At 31.2% G+C, this 22,317-nt stretch overlaps 1 protein-coding gene across 1 annotated transcript; it reads left to right on the forward strand.

The window, feature by feature from the left end:
* Positions 1–12,973: 12,973 nt before the first annotated feature.
* LOC139482148 (uncharacterized) lies at positions 12,974–20,474 on the forward strand. Its single transcript, XM_071265835.1, has 8 exons — positions 12,974–13,746; positions 13,987–14,069; positions 14,308–14,800; positions 15,140–15,215; positions 15,583–15,630; positions 16,281–16,540; positions 16,790–16,968; positions 19,969–20,474. The coding sequence occupies exons 1-4, from the start codon at positions 13,265–13,267 to the stop codon at positions 15,156–15,158; spliced, it is 1,077 nt and encodes a 358-aa protein (XP_071121936.1). The 5' UTR covers positions 12,974–13,264; the 3' UTR covers positions 15,159–15,215; positions 15,583–15,630; positions 16,281–16,540; positions 16,790–16,968; positions 19,969–20,474.
* The last annotated feature ends 1,843 nt before the right edge of the window (positions 20,475–22,317 follow it).

Genomic DNA, 22,317 nt, shown 5'->3' on the forward strand with positions numbered 1-22,317 from the left:
CACAAATATGTTTAACACCGTCATATACCTGTCCTGTGGATCATGGTCATATTAGATTTGAGTTGTAAGATGTGATGTTGCTCATTGTTTTTATGCCTAAGGTGATCTATAGTCGCGAACATGCACGTAATTCCAACTCGGTGTTCTCCACAGGGCCGTAATGGTAATGCGATACTTTAATCTTACATGTGATGCTATCTGAAGTAGATTTCTTATAGATTATGTTATGGATGTGATGCTATAATTTTTAGAAACAAGATGGTATTTTAATTTCCCCTGTTTACTGGATGCTAAATAAAATATCTGGGGAGAACACTGCGACTCAATTTGAAATTTGTCTCAATGGCTATCATTCCACATATCCTTATGTATATATACAAGTCTATCAGTAGATCATCCGTTTCCAAAGTATAATGAAAGAAGCAAAAGATATTAAAAAATTTCTACCAAAGGCTTCGTTTAAGTTAAGCTGTCTGTTTCCTCTGGATCAAAAATAAATATAGTACCTCTATCAATCTCAGATACCAAGCTTCTTCCTTTGTTTATCAGTGAAAATAAAACCAAAAAGTTAGAAGGCCTGATGAAATTCTAAGTACATAAGCATTGAATAAAAAAAAATGGAAAGGTTTTGTTAAATAGGACCACAAGAGTGCACACACTGAAATGTCTCGTCTTCTTTACTAATCATTGATATTATGTTGATAGTCCTAAGTATAAAGCTTTATTACAACTGTCACATAAACTTAACATTAACCAAGATATCTAAACAAAGACCAATGAACCATGAAAATGAAGTCAAGGTCAGATGAACCATGCCAGGCAGACATGTACGGCTAACAATGCTTTCATACAACACATATAGTTGACGTATTACTTATAGTTTTAAAAAAATAGACCAAAACACAAAAACTTAACACTGTGCAATGAACCGTGCAATTGAGGTCATGGTCAAATAAAACCTGCGGGACTGACATATAGATCATAATATATTTCCATACACCAAATATAGTTGACCTTTGGCATATAATATTCGATAAAAAGACCAAAACTTAAAAACTTAACTTTGACCATTGAACCACGAAAATGAGGTCAAGGTCAGATGACATCTGCCCGCTAGACATGTACACCTTACAATCATTCCATACAACAAATATAGTAGACCTATCGCATAAAGTATGAGAAATAAAGGCAACAGTAGTATATCGCTGTTCAAAAATCGTAAATCTATGGACAAAAAACAAAATCGGGGAAAACAAACTAAAACTGAGGGAAACGCATTAAACATAAAAGGAGAACAACGACACGACATTCAAATGTAACACACATAGCAACGGACTAAGCATTAGACAAAATCCGATGAGAATAACCAATATAACATCAAAACCAAATACATGAATTTGGGATAGAAAAGTACCGTGACACGTCTTATAGTAATGTGAATTCACACTCAAATATAGGAGAAAACAAACGACACAACGTACGGAACACACAACTTAAAAATGTTACACACACAGAAACGAACTATGTTATAACAATGGCCATTTTCCTGACTTGGTACAGGACATTTTTAAAGAAAAAAATGGTGGGTTGAACCTGGTTTTGTGGCATGCCAAACCTGGTCCACTGAACATATAAAATAATAGTGTGAAGTTCAGGTTTAAGTTTTTGGTCAAGGTAGTTTTTGATGAAGTTAAAGTTACATTCAACTTGAAACTTAGTACACATGTTCCCTATGATATGATCTTTCTAATTTTAATTCCAAATTAAAGTTTTTACCCCAATTTTACGGTCCAATGAACATAGAAAATGATAGTGCGAGTGGGGCATTCGTGTATTATGGACACATTCTTGTTTTGTTTTTGATTTTGTTCTTTCAAATACTATATGCAGTATGTCAACTATATTTGGTGTACGGCAATATTTTACGATGTCAGTCTGACCGGTTTTATTTGACCTCATTATGGTTCACTGCTCAAGTGTTTTTATGTTCTGGTCTGTTTTTCTAACTAAAAACAATACAACAGCTATATTTGATGTCTGGAATAATTGTATGGTATATAAGCTTTTTGGCAGATATCAACTGACCGTGACCTCAATTTCATGTTTCATTGGTCATGTTAAGTTTTCATAGTTCAACTGTTTCTCAGAAACTATTAAGCAATGTCGATTATATTTAAGGCGGGTGTATTTGTTTGGTATGTATCATCTGACTTGACCTCATTTTCATGATTCATTGGTCAATGTTAAGTTTGTTTCCAAGAAAATATATGCAATATGTCAACTATATTTGGTATATGGAATGATTGTAAGGTGTACACGTATTTCTGATGCTTTACCTAACCTTGACCTAATATCGTTGATCATGTTAATTTTATGTGTAGTAAAGCTTTATATTTAGTAAAATTGAGAATGGAAATTGAGAATATGACAAAGAGAAAATAACCCGACCAAATAGCGGATATCAGCCGAAGGCCACTAATGGACGACAAAGCAGCAAGAAAATCCCGCATCCGGAGGTGGCACCCAGCTCACCCCTAAATAAATTTGTGTACTACTTCAGTAAAATTGGACGTTATACTAAACTCCAAAACATATAAATGAACTATAATTACAAAGACCCAAACAAGACTAACAAAGGCCAGATGATGAAAAATGCGGCAAGGCTTTACATGTTTTGTGAGATCTGAATCCTTCCCTATACCTCTAGCCAATGTAGAAAAAAGAAACGCACAGCAATACGCACAGTAAACTCATTATATCTTCATCATATGAAAATCTAGCACAACCCCTCCCGTTAGTTGTTTAGTATACCATCATAAAATATATGACAAGAACGTAACCAATATCATGCCAACAACTGGTTTGAGAATGAATGCGGTTATTTCCGTTGCAAAGACCCTATAAGTGAATCAATATTATTACCAAATATTCCATTCTCAATGACTGACAAACAACTTGTTTTGTATCTATATCCCTTACGAATAAGTCTTTTTAAAGGTGTTGTTAGCTTTTGTGGTGAATACCGACATTGTTGCGCTTTGTAAAAAAATATTACCATAAAATCTATGGTCAGTGAAGCAACCGAGACATTTCAGAGTGTTCACTCTTTTCATGAAGCAACATAGAAAGCTTCAGACTGAGTAAAACAAATAATCAATACATCAAGTCCATTCTTCGTAAATCGCAATAATAAATACACGCAGCGCAATGATTTCTGAATTTACAATATAGATTAAAGTAGATGAAAATCACCAACGTAAATTTGCAAATGGAATAGAAATCAAACCATATTAATCTGTCAAACTATATGACAGTTAAGCTATGACACACACATGTTTAACTCGTATTCTTTATATGCCCCTATTCGGCAGCCTTTAATTCAGTGGAAGGTTACTGTCTCATATTTGTTGCGGCAGTACAATGGTATGGGTATGACGTCGTCCGAAAAAACAAAAATGGTTTCCAGATTTAAAGTTTTATTGTATTGATCTCTATGAAATTGGACCAGAAGATTTCATACCTTGAAAGGATGGTTTGGTTTGATTTTTGTCGAGCCATCAACTTTAGGAAACATTACATTCACTCTGTAGCTAAAGTTTTTGGATTTCTACTAAACTTGGCGAAAAGCTTGTTTATTATGATAAGATAGCATCCAGAAGTTAATTTTGTAAAAAAAATCCATTTTTTCTAAATTTTACTTATAAATGGACTTAAGTTTTTCTGACAGGAAACATTACATTGACTCTGTGGTTAAAGTTTTAAAAATTTTAATAACTTTCTTAAACTATCCTGGATTTGCACCAAACTTGGACAGAAGCTTGTTTATTATCAAAAGCTAGTATCTAGAAGGAAATTTAGTAGAAATGTTGTTCCTGGTTTTCCGTATTTTACTTATAAATTGACTTAATTTTTCTTCCAGTTAGCATTACAAACAGTGCAGTTAAAGTTTGTAAATCATTTGTTAGATTCATAAACTATCCTGGATTTTTACCAAACTTGGACAGAAGCTTCTTACAATTAAAAAATAATATCGAGAGTATAATTTTTTTCCTCATTTTTGTTGAGCCTGCGATTTACAGCAAGATTAGGCGAGACACTGGTTCCGCGGAACCCTTTAAATTTTTTGGGGGTTATTACCCTCACTGTTGTAAGAATTATGGGCCAACAAGGGATTACATGCAAACATGTTGTTTTTTCCGGATGATATAGCTTGAGTAAAAGTTGATGAATTTCAATGAATTTGTACCACAAGGTTCCATACAAAAAAGGGTGGCTGGATTGAGTTTGTTAGCTATGGTCATATCCTCTAAGAAATAGAGGAGCCCAAAAAGGGTAGAAAACAAGTATTTTTCGAAAATTTGTTTAAAGTGCTTATTTCAATGGAATTTATTTATTCTTGAAATATTGTTTTTTTTTGTATGCTTATTCTAAATGTATTTATGATTATGTTTTTTGTGCGTGTTTTCAACTTGGTCGAACTTAGGTGCAATTTTGTTTAATTCTTAAAACATATATTTAGAATTTGGGCCAATTTTTCATATTTGTCCATGTCAGTGTCCACAGGTTCCAAAGTAAAAAAAAATGTTTGATTTAAACAAGAATTGAATGGTTGGATTTTTTGTTATGCTAAATAACTGATATTTGATCAGTTTCATTTACATTAAGAGTTACCTCCCTTCCAATGTTTAAGCTTTAAAATTATGTCTTAATTATCCTTGAGACATGAGAAACTGTCATTTGATTTGTAAATTTTATTAAGAATTTTGGTGATTCGGATTTGTTTTAGTGATTATAGTTCATGCATTGTTCTTTCCTTTTTTTTTTTTTTTTTTTTTTTTTTTTTTAAAGATTATTAACATGTATTTTAATGGTTTTATATGGTTGAAAATTCCATTGAAAATTATAATAGATATTTGTAAATCAAATTATCAGCATTTTCCTTCAAATATATCATTTAACTTAGATAACAATTTAAACATTTCCTTCATGTTGACAATTTTGTTCAAATTCTGTTTAATGATAATTCCCTCTTAAACTCGAATGTCACCTTTTGATTTCACTAGTTCATTGATGACTCGGCTATTGTGTTTCTACAGCAGTTTGGAAAATGACGGACACGTTGAAAGGTTGATTTTGAAACAAATTGCTATGGAATTAGAATTTTTAAGAAATAGTGCAAACGATGTACAAATGAGTATTAATTAAAATCAATTCGCAGTAAAAACTTTTTGACACAGAAAAATGGACACCTCTGAATAGTTGTGGGTTGACGCGGTAGGGTGATAAATATTATTTTGTCAGCATTAATTGTTTGAAACTAGTTTTCTGACACCAAGAATCATAACTTTACAGATGGAAACGCTGTTGGCATAATGTACATGTGAATGACCCAAAGCGTTAAGTAGTGGAAAGTGCTGATAGTGGATAAATTACTTGTAAATAAACAAAAAAGACGATGTGGTATGATTGCAAACGAAACAACTCTCCAAAAGAGACCAAAATGACACAGAAATTAACAACTATAGGTCACCGTACGGTCTTCAACAATGAGCAAAGCCCATACCGCATAGTCAGCTATAAAAGGCCCGAAAATAACAGTGTAAAACAATTCAAACGAGAAAACTAACGGCCTTTTATGTACAAAAAATGAACAAAAAACAAATATGTAACACATAAACAAACGACAACCACTGAATTACAGACTCCTGACTTGGGACAGGCACATACTCTTAAATATGTCTCTTGAAGATATCGTTTCATAGGACAGAATTTCGTTCCCAAAAACTCTGTCTCATGTTAAAATCTTTCTTGAACGTTAACTAACGGTACATTCTTGTTATATTAACAACAAGCAAATAACTTACTTTCGCTAGTATTGTTTTAATAAAATATATCCACTGTCCGGAGTTTATTTAGGGACAGTAATTTATTTTATATATAGCTTTTTTTTAAAGGATGACAATACGATTTTGTAATCAATATGCTGGCTTGTTTTAAAAACACTCAAATAGGTATATTTTACCCAAAACAGGAAAAAAATGAACGTTTCCTCCACACAATATATGGATAGAGTTGTGTTTAAATTCTGAAATAAATTGAATCAGCTTCGTCGCAAGATACAAATTAGCCAGGTAAACAGAATATACTATGTAAACATAACTGTTCAGTTTTCGAAAATCATCTTAAACTTCTAGGGAAAACGGTACTATTTATTTTGCCATAGGCGACAATACTAAAATTTTCAAAATTTACTACTTAAAGGTATAGGAATCAAAGGCTGTATCATGTGTATGTTCTATAGTTGTGTTTGTGAATTGAGACTGGAAAATGGTTGTTTTATAATTTTTGAAACTCGATAAAAATTGTTTGCAAATTGCAAAACAATGATATAGTCCAAATTTGAGAAATACATTTGTGAGAAGTTTATAGGCAACTTCGCCTGTTCTTTTTGATGATAGACATTCTATTCAACCAAATTTGGTGAAAAGATCTTGATTTGTCATAATGTACAATTAAAATCTGTATTAGGCATTCTTTGCAGATAAATCAGACCAACTTTATGTATGAAATGATTAAATTCCTCTGTAAAATTAGGTTTAACTTCAGCTTCTCTTGTCAGACTTTTACGACAAAGCTGACATTCTTCATCAATAAAATTATACAAAATGAGTTAAGTGTCTCTTTTTGATGACTTTCGCAAGACCTCCAAATGTAAGCCTATAATTCTACAACTATTGTATTATACAGGTCATATACTCCTTTTTGTAGCAAATATGAATACCCATTTAGAATTGAAATATATGTATATCTTTACCTGATGTTTAGTGGCTATTGACATATTGATATTGTTACACGAGAAGTCGAGAACACCTATCCTTACAAAGCACCTGGTCCTGATTGGGATTGGGATTGGGGAGGGTATTCGACAAACCTAGTGTACCCCGGCACATAATGCAGGTGCCTGTTCTAAACTAAAACTCATAGATCGAAAATAAACTCAAAACGCCATGGCTTAAAAAAGGGTGAAGACGAACAGACAAATAATAGTACACAAAACACCACATGGACAACTATGGACTAAGCTATAGGTTGCACTTTGTAAATACAGCTGTTCCTTAAACCACGCCTCTTTTGGGGAGATTTAGAATTTTCATAGAAAATTAATTTTGTTTACATACTGGTTCCAGTTTTGCTTTCTATGTTCCCTCTCATAGAGACATAACTTGGGAATGTTACCAGTTAATATACATGTGTATATTGTTTACATTGAAATCAGTGGTAATCCTTCATTCGAGGTAGGGGTAGTTACGAAAATTAGTGTTAGTTTAAAACTTTGGAAAAAAAAGTAGTGCATATGAATTTTCAATTCTAGGATAAGTGGTACAGTTTTAGCCGTAAAAGGAGTCCTAATCAAATGGCAAAATCAAGAGCTCAAACACATCAAACAAATGTCGTACTACCTGTAAATGTATATGAATGATCTTTTTGTGGATCGAACCAGTCAACATAATGGTTTACTTTCAATGTTGACATTCTACTCTTTTTAAAAGCTGAATACATGTGTAACCCTTCTCCAGCTAAACGGTTACATTTCGAATTATTCATTTGCAAGTGAATTACTCATCAGCCATTTTCTAAGCTTATTTTGAACAAAAAATATAATTCAAATTATCTGCAAAAGCGAATTATAATTTGATTCAATTTTTGTTTGTTTTGTTTTTGTATTATACAGCTAATACCCCTTTAAGGAGGATCGAGGGGACAAAAATTTCAGCAAAATTTTTAACTCTTTTTTTTCATTACAAATTTTATTCCTTACACTAATAGTAGTTACTTTATGATATGGGTAAAAAATTAAGCAACAAAATCCATTCGTTTTTTGTCCCAGATGACTTTTTTTTAATATTTTTGAAAAGAATCCAAATTATCTCTCTTTGATTCAAAAATGCCATTTTTTGGCATTAAAATTGAAATATCTTTGTTAACTCATCAGTGACCTATATCTTTTATTATATTTGTCAAGTAAGCTGTACTAAAACTAAACAATTCTAAAATTAAAAAATTAAAAAAATTAAAAATCTTTTTTTGTTTTGATATCGCCTCTATTTCTCCTATTAGTTCAACCAAAAAAAGGTAATTTAACAAAAATGCATGCTTCTTTCAAAGGCGGATTGAGAGCTCAAAAGAACGGTGAACCCATTTTTTTATTTCATTTTTCTATTAAGTGTACTAGGTTAAAGTCATTTATAAAAAGTAGCAAAATCCTATATTTATATAAATAAAATGGTTTTATACCCGCAAGCCCCCTTAATGTAGCAAAAAGGTATATTTTAGAATGATCACTTTTTGATAATATTCACTGATCTTCTAATCAAATTGTCCCTACTTTTATATCCGCTGACCATATTACAACATTGTTTTAACAGTAAGAAAACAGCTGTAAAAATCATTTAAAAATTAGCAATTACTGGTAATAACTGAGCAGATCCATGTTGGTGAAGCAAGGTAAGTAAGTGTGTTTCTAGTAAATGAAAATGATAACAATTGCTTAAACATTTGCTGCAAATAGTTGACTGCTCCCACAGAGATCTGTTTCATTTAAGACGTCTACAAAAAATATATAGTGTTAATCAATTTGATGGTTCGGCTATTATTACATTAAAAAATCACTAATGCACTTTGTAAAAAATCACGACAATAATTGCATTTGAAGCAAAACATTTTTGATTTTCAAAGACCTGTCGCCCATTTTCGATGTAAAAAAATCCCAAAAGGTATGATACCTGTTGTCATGATGAGGAATGATTCATTAGATGTTTACTGGATACATACTGTCAATTATATCCCAAAATATATCCTTTTTTTACCTGAACATGGTTGGTGGATCGTATATATTTTTTCACAATGTTGTGTGGTTAAACATGTTTTTGAATCCTATCCCTTACCCTGCAGGTTAACACATGTAATGTATCTTATCCATATCTTAACTTTTTACTTTTCTTCATACACAGAATTAAAAAAAAAATGATTAGTTTTTATCCATGCAGTCAATAGCGTACATTGTAATTTCAAAAATTATTGCTGTTCTATTAATTGATAATCAAAAATGCCTAGGATCATTTGAATGTATAACACTTGAAACGCAATTCAATGTAATGTTTTAATTTACAGATTTGTAAACTACAGCACAGAACTTGCAAATTAGATATACTGAAAATATTTTATTTATGCAAACGTTTTATTTATTTCCTTTTTTAAATTATTTTTATTGAGGATTTATGTCTGGTTATTATCAATCCATAATTGTGTAAACAGTGGCAAATGATATAACTTCACCAAGGGCTTGTACAGAAAATCATAAATTTGGTTCTTTACTTGCATTAAGTGGACAACCGTATGATATTCACGAGAGGGGAAGATGATTTTCCCGGATTGATGATTCTTTTTTCTGTTTCTTTGCATGTTGTTTTTTCCCAATGCCACGCAAACATTTTTCTCTCTCACTTTTTGACGATTTCAAATTTGTTTTCCACAATCCTCATCCGCACCAATAAATGCCAACCACTGAACAACAGGCTGCTGACTAAGAACATGTGCATAAACATGCAGAGGTTTTAAACCGTGAGACAGTACTGTAACCCTTAGTCATAAAAGACACTATTATATACCAATTGAAATGACTAAGATGGACCAAGAAGACATCTAATCTGAAAAAAGGTGTTAGATAAAACAACGTACAGTACACAGTTAAATTTGAATGTAATGCTTGTATAAGTATCAGATCCTGCTAACATGTTTAACTACGTCATATTCTGTATGTATATGCCTGTCCCCACTCTTATTTATTGATTTATAATAGTATATCAAAACAAGTCTACTATCAAAGAGGCTCTGTATAATTTTTCATATTCCAGAGCTTTATGTTAAGACACTTGCTTTCTGTTGACTACTTATGCTGCAATGTAAGTTTTTTTTAGCAGATTAGAGGATATAAGAAAACGAAATCAAGTCTTATTTCATTGATTGCATTAGGAATTGTAAAATGTCCAGAATTTATCATGAACGTTACGTAAACGAGAGTACTAATCACAAATATCATCCACATTTGGTTGATGCACAAATACAACTGTGAACTTGTTTAAGGTGGTATGGGTGTCTTCTTCAATCTTGGATTGTAAAAAACAGAGAATCAAAGGTCCAGATTTTCCATCAAGTTAGCAAAATTTGTTGCAGGAATGCATATGTTTAATGTACATTTTCATTTAAAAATACCAATTTATAAGAATATAACTTCTAAATATTGATATTTTTTGCAAATGTTAATTATTTTTGGTTGTTTTTTTTTTTTTTTTAAATTGGCATTTTTAGGGGAGGTAACTCTAAAAAAAGTGCATTTTCTGAAGGATTCTGTATGGAATTTTCCTATTTTGTATTTTAGCCGGAAAAAACGTACGGTGACCCTTTCTTTTCTTTTGATATTCTCAAAGCAGTGTCTGAAAGCTATTTTTTCCTTAAGTATTTAACAATTCTATCATTTTGTTTAGTTTCTAATAACAAAATGGTGTTTTTTCCTGTATAATTCATACAAAATGTGTCATTTTGTCCCGTCCTGTAGCTTGAGAAAATGCGCGGTGACCTATCATTTTTATTATATTTTTCAACATGTATCAATAGATACAACGTTTTGGCAAAGTATGAACAAATTCTATCATTTTCATTTTAGACTCCCATACCACCTGAAGAGTGAAACTTGCTGATAGTATCAATATATTGCCTTTAATTGCAAAAGCTTATTATCCAATAGAACAAATGTACTTTGCGATTGTTGTTGTTTGTTTTTTGTAATGACGAAAAAAGGTTTACGTGACGGTACCCTAGTTGCACATGTATTGACGTTTTTTCAACTATGTTTATTTATGATCCAGACAATAGGTCCCATTCTGTGATTCTTTCTTATTTTGTAGATGTATCATTATTCACTATATGGGTCCATCAATTTAATATCGAATCTATTTTGAATCATAAAACAATTAGTTTGAATAGACCTCCAAATGGTCCAATATTCCCCAAATTGCATCCATGCTTAAATTTGCAGCGTTAAAAACCAAATTACGGACATTTGTTTTATTTTTTCAAATATTTAGAACAATTAGACATAAATCTATGCTTACTGATCATTTATGAAGAAATGGTGGCTGGTAACATATCTAATTTTTTCTTTTTTCAAGATAACCTTTTGGTGGACGTTTCGTTTAAACATATTTATTCATAGTGAATTGGGAAGTTTTGCAACTTATAGTTATCCCTTTCAACTTTGCGGGTGCGAGTGCTGCCTTGAAGCGGCATTAGCCTTTTCTTATTTCGAAATCTACAAGGGTGTATTTTACGTGCAAGAAATATGGCTCTCTCTGAACACGGGTCAGCCATTTATCGTCTCTTTCCGACGGAATATCAGCGTTTCCTCAAGACCATACTCGCAAATGGTGGATGTTCCATGGCGACGTTTCTGTACATTTTACCTTTTGCAGTTAACATACTTCATCTGTTGATTTATGCTGTAAAAGTTTGGTGCATATTTGAATATATGTACTTATGTCGAAATGTCAAATAATAAAAATACTCATGGTTTCGTCTCTAAGAAAACATGTAAGATTTCCGCCGCAAATTTTACTAAAAAGGTACAATTTGGGTACCGTGACCTTATGTTTAAAAGAATCAACGAAAAGGTACATTGATAGGAATTGATAGTAAAAAGTAAAATTACAAAATTACGGAACTCAAAACGGAAGGTTCCTAATCAAATGGCAAAATCAAAAGTTCAACGTAAACGTAAATGGCACTTTGTGAATATAATGATTTACTTACAACGCAATAAAACCCTGGTTTTATATCAGATTATTATTGGTTGTTAAATTATATATAGTTATGTCATTGTCGTATTTATCTGACTAAGACTTTTGTCCTCCACGTGATACGTAAGATATAGCTAAAGAGTCACCCGATGTTATCTGGGAAGACTGTGTTTGTCATATATACATAATAGATTATAAGCATTCGTAATGCGTGGCGTATGGATGATAACTTACTGAATTAGGAATGCAAGTGAGTCGTTATTATTAAAGTTTATTTTAAAAGCAGGCACTAGATTTTTAGAGATATCTATGAAGTTGTCTTTAGACAAATAATCCCACTTAAAAGGGCGTTTTTATTTTACAAAATTGATAAAACAAAACATTAACATAATCTACACTTTTAGGTAAAGCAGAATGAGAATAAAGGATTTAGCAAATTAAGTTTTGTTCTTGTAACTCTCATATATATTCTACCTTCACTTCAACATTATTAAAGACCATTAGTAATGCACAAAATTACAACATCAGAGTGACAATTGTACATGATGTTTACTTTAATAATCAGTCATTTATGACTTAACCTTATGACTGTTTTATCAATTTTGTTGATTAAGGCAAAAAGATAAATACTGGATGTATTTGGAGTCGTCTCATCAGATTTGTATAACTGATGTTGCTGTAAGATGTAAGGGTACAGAAGCACATAAGTATTTCAATTTCTTCATCAAGAAGTAAGTCAGTAGGAAATTGAGCAAGTAAGTTTTGTATTATTTTATGATAATGAACTATGCATGAAATACAGCTTTAATCAGGAATCACAAAAAATCATTCATTTGAACATATAAATGACTTTATTTATATTAACTTTTCAAAAATGCTTATTGATTTATAAATAGATATATTTAGTTTCTTTTCAATTGTTTCCTGCCAAGAATGAAATTTCATGGCTGCGTTTAAATACTTTTATAGTGTATATTTGGTAATCATTGATTAATAGTTTTTAAGATTTTTGAAACAAACACACTTTAATCAATCTTTTATGAAAACGTCAATAAATATCCTCTAGATAATTGTTACAGCTATATTACAATTAATAATTAATTTAAATTATTTGTGTCCTTTCCAATAATTACATTAACAGTACAGATGAGTCTGCAACAGATGCAAATTTTGACAATAAATGGTTTTTTTTCAGAATGCTCGTGGCCAAACTATTAAAAAAGGGATTTAAAAGATAAAGAGGTTATACACAATAAAGGACAACCAGTGTGACCAAAGCCGAGTTAAAAATCAGAGCTTTGATTCAGATAAAGATGTTTTTTCATTTAAAGAGTGTAAAAAAATTGTAACAGCCAATAATTTGATTATTACTATTTTGTTTATTTGTTTACATTACTCTAGACCATCTGAAGATGTGTGAACCGTGCAGTTTACAGAACAAAACAGAACGTGCTGTTTATTTTTGTCGGAATTGCATCGAAAAGTACTGTGAACCTTGCTCCTTTACCCACAAGGCTCATAAAGTAAGCAGAAAGCATGATATTGTTACATTTGATGACTCTTCACAAAATACGATAGCTTGTGAACCATGTAATTATAGAAACACATTCGCTAGACCTTCTGATTTTTGCAAAGAATGTGAGGAATATCTTTGCAAAAGCTGTACTATTGAACATTGCGCTCAAAAACAAAACAAGAATCATAATCTGCAACAGTTGAAGAATGCATTGAATTGCGAGCCTTGTTTAGTTAACGGGAAAACGGGAACAGCTGTAAAGTTTTGTCTTGATTGCGAAGAACCAGAACCACTTTGTGCTTCATGTGCGGACATACACATCGCAATGAAAAGAACCAGAGACCACAGACTGTCAGCAGACAGAATTCATTTAAACCGGTACGCAGATATATGAAATATTGTAATTTGAAAACAATTTGATTTTTTATCATATATGTATTTAAAAGTTTGAACTTATAATTTCTTTCGTGAATATCTACTTCTTTAATACAAACCATAAACGATTTATTCTTACATGCCAAAAAATCATGAAACAGTAAGCTTATAGTAATCGTATCAAGAATTAAAATAGTACAGTTTTTATTATCATACTATTATTTTTTCCAAACTGTATTGAAGACTCAAACCAGATGCACAGAGAAATCCTGGAAACCAGAGTTTTTGTCAAGCACAAGTCCAAAAGAATTCAAAAAGTTCTGAAGGTAATTATCAAACAAGACAAATTGCTTGTTTCAGTTTCTTTGCTTTAAACAGTAAGGTTTTTTTTTGTGAAAATATTTTAATCTTGATCAAAAGAACAACATAGCTCTCATTAGAATTTTGAGTTTAAATGACTTTTAATTATCAAAGTACAAGCGACCCAATAGTATTTTATGTGATGTTTAGCAATATGAAAAGGAAGTATATCTCATAGATATTTTTAAAAATTTATTTACCTAGTCGACATGGCAAGTACAACAGGCAAGCAATGCGAACCATGTAACCACAGAGGTATGGAGGTATCAGCTTCCCACTACTGTCAAGATTGTGACGAACGATATTGTGAAAATTGTATGCAAAAACACGCAAAGAGCAGGCAAAGTAAAAAGCATGATGTAGTGGATATTAGTCAGGAAATCGAAAATTGCAAGCCATGCCTGTTAATTAAGGTTATAACACATGCTTCTCACTTCTGTAAAGATTGTGCAGAAAATTTATGCAATGAATGTACAAACACACATACATCGCAAAAACTTACAAGAAATCATAAGATTATACCTTTTCAATATGTTGATCGTAAGTGCGAAATATGTGAATCTGCAGTTGCAACATCTTTTTGTAAAGACTGCGACGATCCTGATCTCCTTTGTGAGTTGTGTGCTGAAGATCATACTTCAATGAAACAAAACAGAGGCCATAAAGTTTCAAGCGATATGACGGCGTTTAATTCCTTGTAAGTATTTTCCTCCCAATATTCATGAGTATTTGATTGCTTACCAGTTTAGATTTGACAATGTTCAAATAGGTATCATGCTATATTATTGACACGCGCTATGTTGAAGAGTTATCTATTATCGATAGACGCATCTGGTGCTGTAAAATTGTAATCTTTAATTTTTAATGATACAATCATTTTAGTTAAGAGTATTACCTTTATAGAAAAAAAGTCATACTATCGATGAACACAATCTCCTTAATCAATCTAGGAAAAAAATAACATTTTGCCTGTTTTATTTCACTTGTAGTAAATCCGGATCTTTAAAAAGGAAATTAACTCTATGATATTTTACAGTGCTATGAAATTACGTTAACGTGAAAAGATCGATTTGAAAGAGGAACCTAACAAATCAGAAAAACAAGAAGAAAAGGTGAGGAATTGGAAACTAATAGTAATAATTCTGAAAACTGTAATTTATATTTCCCGAAGAAAGTATTTTTATTTTTTTTAATTGGTTCTTTTTATGCTCTTTTTATGTTTTATTATTGTTTTCACTCTTATATTTGGTTAAATATCTCAATATTTCAATCATGCGTGTTCCCGTATATTTGGCTATTTGGTAATGAAAGAAAAATATTTCAGAAGCACTTGTGATGAAATTAAGGTTTTATACATGATTATTATTCATGAATATCAAAATGTTAGTTATGACATTATTTTGTTAATACAATATGCATGTTTTTGTTAAATTTGTCAATCTCAAGCATTGGAATTAATTGATTATTCCTATCTTAAAGATCGATTTGAAAGAGCAACCTAACCAATCAGAAAATCATGCAAAGAAGGTGAGGATTGAAATCAAATAGCAATATTCTTCAGCAGAAAGAGTAAAGTCGATAAACAATAGTTACAGATTTCTTTTTTTTTCAAGCCACATGTATCGTTAATGAAACTACCATATTGCTGGTTTGTATGAAAATGCATACATACACTACACTAAGTGTTATCTAAACATTTGACCGTTAGTGGTGAAAATGAAAAAAATCAAACCCTTAACAACATGTGTACAACATTTCATAGTTCATGAAAAACACGCAATGAAATACATTGCCATTATATGTCTCAATGAATTTGAAAATGTTCAACATAGTTTTAGAGATTGATTCCAAATTTCTGGAAAATGTAATTTATATTTCCCGTAAAAAGTATTGTTATTTTTGTAATCGGTTCTTTTTCTGATAATTTAATGTTTTCACTCTTGTATTTGGTTAAATATCTCAATATTTCAATCATGCGTTTTCCCGTATATTTGGCTATTTTGTAATGAAAGAAAAATATTTCAGAAGCACGTGTGATGCAATGAAGGTATTATACATGTTTATTATTAATGTATATAAAAATATTAGTTATGGCATTATTGAATACGATATGCATGTTATTTGTTTAATTTGTCAATCTCAATCATTTGAAATAATTAATAATTCCTATTTTAAAGAAAGTACGCAAGGAACCGGAAAAGCCATATGTGGAAGAGAAAGAAAATATGTCATACCAAATACATCTTAAATGGGAACACAAAGAAGTTTTATGTGATTCAGAGTCATATGAGATACTTTTCAAACGAAACTCTTGCCCATAAGATTATGAAAAAATCTGAAAAGGGTGCAACTGGACCGCCAGATGTATACATATTACCAATCGAAGAAAATAAGGCAGCGAGAAATGAGATTGCACGGACAAGAAAGTTTACGCTAGGTAAAAGTTATTGATAAACAAAAAAATAAGTTCTATAAGATACAGTTTTAGGTGATAAAATACTACATACTTGTATAAAAATTATATCTATACCTCATTTCTATTTTTCCTGAAGGCGTTTAAGAAAATATTTAAAAACCATACTTGAACTGTACTCATCTAGTTAATCTTGGCGGTTCTATCTGTCATACTGTACAAAATAAACAAATTATAAAGACTTCCTTTAATACTAATATTTACTTATTCTAGGATCACCTGGTAGTCACACACAAGAAAAGACAATAATGATAGTAAGATCAACAGGTTCAGGCAAGAGTACTCTCATAAACAATATGGCTAATTATGTGCTGGGTGTTACATGAGAGGATCCTTTTAGATTTACTCTTGTAAATCTCGAAACATGCAAACAAGCAAGAACAGGAAATGAGGTATACTAATTAAAAAAATTGTGTTTATTATTATTGTTGGGTTTTCTGTATTTTATTGTAGTAATCTCTTCGCAGATTCTTTATCATTGAAAAAAAGCACGACTTAATACCATTGTTTAAAAGGGTCTTATTAAAGTCTTAGATAAAAATAAATGCCGATTCAAACATAATCTCAAAGCAAATATTGCAGTGTGTAAGAAGATCGGAAGATCGCATTGTTTTTCGTAAATAATCACGTACTATAATAAGTATATTATGAAACTAAGACATTTGAAGTTTTCACCATAATGCTAATCACATGTTTTTTTCTTTCAATTATGAAGACAGTCTTCCTATTTCAAACATAGCTGACGACACTATGAAGTCTTGTCTAGTCTGCGTGTGTATATAATAATGAAAAGTTATGGTATGAATTCCAATTAGAAAACTCTCCACTACAGACTAAGTGACACAGAAGTCAACAACTATTAAGATCACCGTTCATGTTTCAATAATGCACAAACCCCATACCGAATGGTAAGCTGTATAAGGCTTCGATTTGAAGACAAATGTACAATTCAAACCAAAACTTCAATGGCTTGATTTATGTTAAAAAATAGCAAAAAACAAATGTAATATAATAAAACCCTAGCCATATCGGTCGCAACGTTTTGGAACTTTTGGTCCTCTTTGTACTTTTTGGAACTTTTGTCATCTGAGCGTCACTGGTTGGTCTTGTTTGGACGAGGTGCACGTCTGGTATTAGATTTAAAATCTGATACCATTTGTTAGCTATTATTCGTGTGTTTATCTGCCCTATATGTTCTCCCATTTATTTGTATTGTACTCCTGTTCTATAATGTTGTCATTTTAATGTTATATTTAACATTGCCCTAATAGCGGGAGGTTTGGCATGCTACACAACCAGGTTCAACCCACCATTGTTTTTTCTTAAAATATCCTGTACCAAGTCAGGAAAATGGCCATTGTTAAACATTGTTAAATTATAGTTCGTTTCTGTGTGTGTTACATTTTAATTTTGTGTTTCTGTTGTGTCGTAGTTCTCCTCTTTGTATTTAATACGTTTCCCTCAGTTTTAGTTTGTAACCCGGATTTGTTTTTTTCTCAATCGATTTATGAATTTCGAACAGCGGTATACTACTGTTGCTTTTATTTATACATTAATATAATATACATTAATAAACGACAACAAAATAACAGATTCCTCACTTTGAACAGGTTCTCACAGAATATTCTTAGAAAAACTCAAGACAAATGGTGTGTTGTGTACAAGGTATCAGTTTGTACAAATTAAACTTTTTATACTGCAATCAGCTATTTTACTATACAGATAAAGCTATACGTATAAACGTTAGCTTTATACGTCAATGACCTCAACTCACCTATAAGCCCCGCCTATTTACAACGTCACGTCACAACCATGACAACGTGTAGTAACAATGGTCAAACTTTTATGAATTTAAACCTGTTTTGTCTTCAAATTGGTAATTTATATACCATGTTTATCAAATGCTATTAATTAAATTCATTTTCCCTTTCTAATTCCTTAAATTGTCAATGCTTACCGCCTAGACTACGCTCATAGGGAAATACCCCAAAATGGTACCCCAAGGGGGAAATTCCAAACACTTTTTTTTTTTAATAATATTTGTTTCATATTTTTATTATTTTTTTATTATTTTATCGATTTCAGTATAAAAACAATATACGGTAGAACCTCGCATTTTCCCGTTTCTAAGCCTCATACAAATAAATTTCATATTTCAAGACACTATACGTATATTGTCTAAGAACGAAAAAATTGTACATATTATTAATTTGTATTTTGATTTTGTACAAATGGTAATTTGTACAAAAGGTGCTTGCACAAATTACAATTTGTACAAAATTTGACTAACTTAACTGGATTTTATTATAAAAACATTGATACACACTATAGAATTTTTATTCAATAACCCTACAATAAACCTGACTCTACTTAATACAAAAATACCGTCACTCACTCACATACTCAAAGAATACAGATCTTTTTTGTAATAAGGTTTACAATAAAAATAAGTAAAATAAAAAAAAATACTGAACTCGAAGGAAAATTCAAAACGGAAAGTCCAAAATAAATAGCGAAATAAAAAGCACAAACACATCAAACGAATTGATAAGAACTGTCTCATATTTGTGATCAATACATAAAAATTCTATAGTGTGTATTACTGCTTTGTTTTGTAATAAAGTATATATTTGTTGTTGAGAAAATATTCAGAGCACACTTCATCTTAGAGCACCGTCCTTTACTCAATACTTCAAATTGTATATCAAATTGTGCGCTTAATCAATAAAATAAATCTATAGTGAAAGTACATACTTACGTGTATGTTAAACACTAACACATAGTGCAGGGCAATAAGTATAATTTCATTCTAAAATATATATTCTAACCAGAAATTATTTGGTAGTTCTCTAGGATTTATTTTGTTTAATTTTGATTAAATGAGCATGTTTTGCTAATATTTGGTAAAATCATTTTGACGACTTTCATAGGTTTCATCCAAGACTAACTACTTTTTGAAAAGCGGTTATTCGGTAATTTAAGTTAGATCATCTGTAATCCTACATCTTGGTCTAGTCATTTTTCATGTTTGTGTAAATCTTCAATTGATGAAACAGATTTGCAATACATGTGTACGACTGTTTATTTGAATAAAGAAAAGAACTTATTTATTGTCTTATTCAGACTGCTTTCAGAAATATTAAATATTTGTTTTTGTCTGAATATTATTTTTATCTAAGCCATGTAAGAAGAGATCACTTTGATAGCAAAATTGGCAATAAAAAACTTACTACAAAATTATGAAATCACAAGTAGGCAAACACTTTTTCATAAAAAAACTTAAAAGTAAATGATTCTTCACACATGTGCTCAGGAAAGACAAACAGTTCATGAATCAAACGCTTTGCATAAATTAATTAATGGTTTTAAAGACATGTTTTAACAATTTGTAGGCCTTATCACAGACAGAATGGATAACTATGTATACAATATACAACGATGTTTCTAGTCGAATAAATTACACAATCAACCTCATAGATACTCCTGGTTTCGGCGATACGCGTGGAATTACACAAGATGCCTAAATAGTTTCCCAAATAAGGCAGCTTTTTACAGCAAAAGATAATAGAGGAGTAACTGTCCTTGGCGCAGTGTGTTTTATTGTAAAAGCGCCAGATGCTAGACTTACAACAATACAAACATACATCTACGAATCATATCTTGCATTATTTGGTAAAGATATCGTTGATAATATTTTCTCTCTTGTTACTTTTGCTGACGGAAATACACCTCCAGTGTTAGCTGGTCTTTCAGCACTCCCTGAAAAGCCACTTCCATACAAAGTTTATTTTCCTTTCAACAATTCCGCACTTTTTGTCAACAACACCATAAAAGATCAAGAGAGTCTTTTGGAATTCTTTTGGGACATGGGTTTAAAGAGCTGCGAGAAGTTTTTCGTTTAGAAACAAAGAGTTTATTCCTTACTTCGGAGGTTCCATAGATCTAAAACTTGCTTTCCGAGTTGAGGTTTTGACTAAAAGACAACAGCTTGAAAATACTATTCTTCATCTTCAACAAGAGATTGATAAAGGTCTCATAAAGATTAACTCATTAGAACAAGAGGTTGAAATTTTCACCAAATTCGAACGACAGATAAACGAAAATAAAGACTTTGAGTATACCGTGGAAGAAAATAAAGTGGTCAAAGTAGACATAAGTGGACAAGGGATTTACACTACAACTTGTTTGGTGTGTAATAATACCTGTCACAACAACTGTGCATTTGCCAATGGTGCCGACAAAGCTAGGTGCATCGCTATGTCGCCTGTAGGATCGTGCAAGATATGTCCCAAAAAATGTCACTGGCAGGAGCATTCAAATGTACCATATATATACAAATGGGAAACAAACCGAATTAAAAAAAGCTACTCCGATATGCTTTCAAAATATGAAGAAGCATCGAAAGAAAAACTTACGAAAAAACAACTTATACAGAAAATGAATGACGATATCATAATTTGCGAATGTGGAATACAAGTAATGATCGAGGAAATAACAACATATACTAACAGGCTAAAAGATATAGCTCTGCGTCCCGATCCTCTCAGTACAGTCGCATATATTGAACTAAGGATAGAAAGTGAAAAGCTTGAAAAGAAAAGCGGTTTTCGTCTTAGAATTAAAACATTAGAGGAATGCAAGAAACGAGCACAGTATGGATAGAGTTATCAAATTTTTGCAGACCGATTACAAACTACACGAAATAATTTAGAACAGAGTAATCAACAACAATCAGAAGGGTTTCTCGAAAATGCAAAACAAAGAATGTTCAACTTACTTTCTTAAAATAGAAAATAAGTATTGCTTTTATTTATTTCGTGAGAGATTAAACATTATCTAAAAAGGAATATTGATGTGTAAATTTGATTTATTGATTCATAAACAAATCGAGTGGGTTATTTGAGCACCCTCAAATAAAGTTAATGAGCGTGTGTGTGTGTGTGTGTGTGTGTGTGTGAGTGAGTGAACTAGTGCCATTCACACATCACAGAATTAAAATATTTATGAAGAATACAATTAATTTTTGCACAAATTTAAATTTGTTTTTTATTTTAGTTTCTGGATTGCAATCAACTTTTTCGCATGTGTTACAAACGACCAGGTGAACTTGGTCTATCAAAATCAATTGTCATAAGACCAGTAACACTGAAAGCAACTCAAAATCATCGGTTAAGGATTCATAAATATGCTTGTTATAAAGGATTATATTGTTTAATTTTCTAATCTCAAAAACACATTCTGCATATCATGTCTTTAATCTAGATTTTTTTGTTATTAATCCCTGTCACTTAATCATCATTTTTTTAAATTCTGTTGATATTCAAACTTTTATTTTCAATATAAGATTATACTAAAATTCAAAATCTCTTAATTACCTAATAATCAATATCTGGTTGTTATTTTGCTTTTAGTCCAGCCATATTAAATGAGAGATGAATTTGTAAAATATTGCTCAAATAGTTTTTTGTTTTCCCTTTGAATTTTCGTCTCATTTTGTTTCATTTATCATCAGTAAATGAAGTGTAATAATAGTTGGATTTTATGACGTGATTACTATACTCATTTTTGATTAAAAAGCAATTATTTCAAAACCTTTGTGTACTTTTATTATATCTTATGTCAACCTACATAAACATGATTAACAAACACAGAAAAGATGCATATTAACCGTCTGCGTTTCCCTGGTGAAACAAAAAGGAATGTCAAGGTTTAGTCGATAGAAATTGATTGATTGATTGATT

This window comes from Mytilus edulis, chromosome 7 (genome assembly GCF_963676685.1).
Source record: "Mytilus edulis chromosome 7, xbMytEdul2.2, whole genome shotgun sequence".
NCBI lineage: Eukaryota > Metazoa > Mollusca > Bivalvia > Mytilida > Mytilidae > Mytilus > Mytilus edulis.

What these genes read in the sequence shown, in the direction of transcription:
- LOC139482148 (XM_071265835.1), top strand. Translation starts at nt 13,265, where the DNA reads ATGTGTGAACCGTGCAGTTTACAGAACAAAACAGAACGTGCTGTTTAT. An exon ending in GACAGAATTCATTTAAACCG is followed by an intron (nt 13,747 to 13,986) that starts GTACGCAGATAT and finishes ACTGTATTGAAG; the next exon opens with ACTCAAACCAGATGCACAGA. An exon ending in GAATTCAAAAAGTTCTGAAG is followed by an intron (nt 14,070 to 14,307) that starts GTAATTATCAAA and finishes TTATTTACCTAG; the next exon opens with TCGACATGGCAAGTACAACA.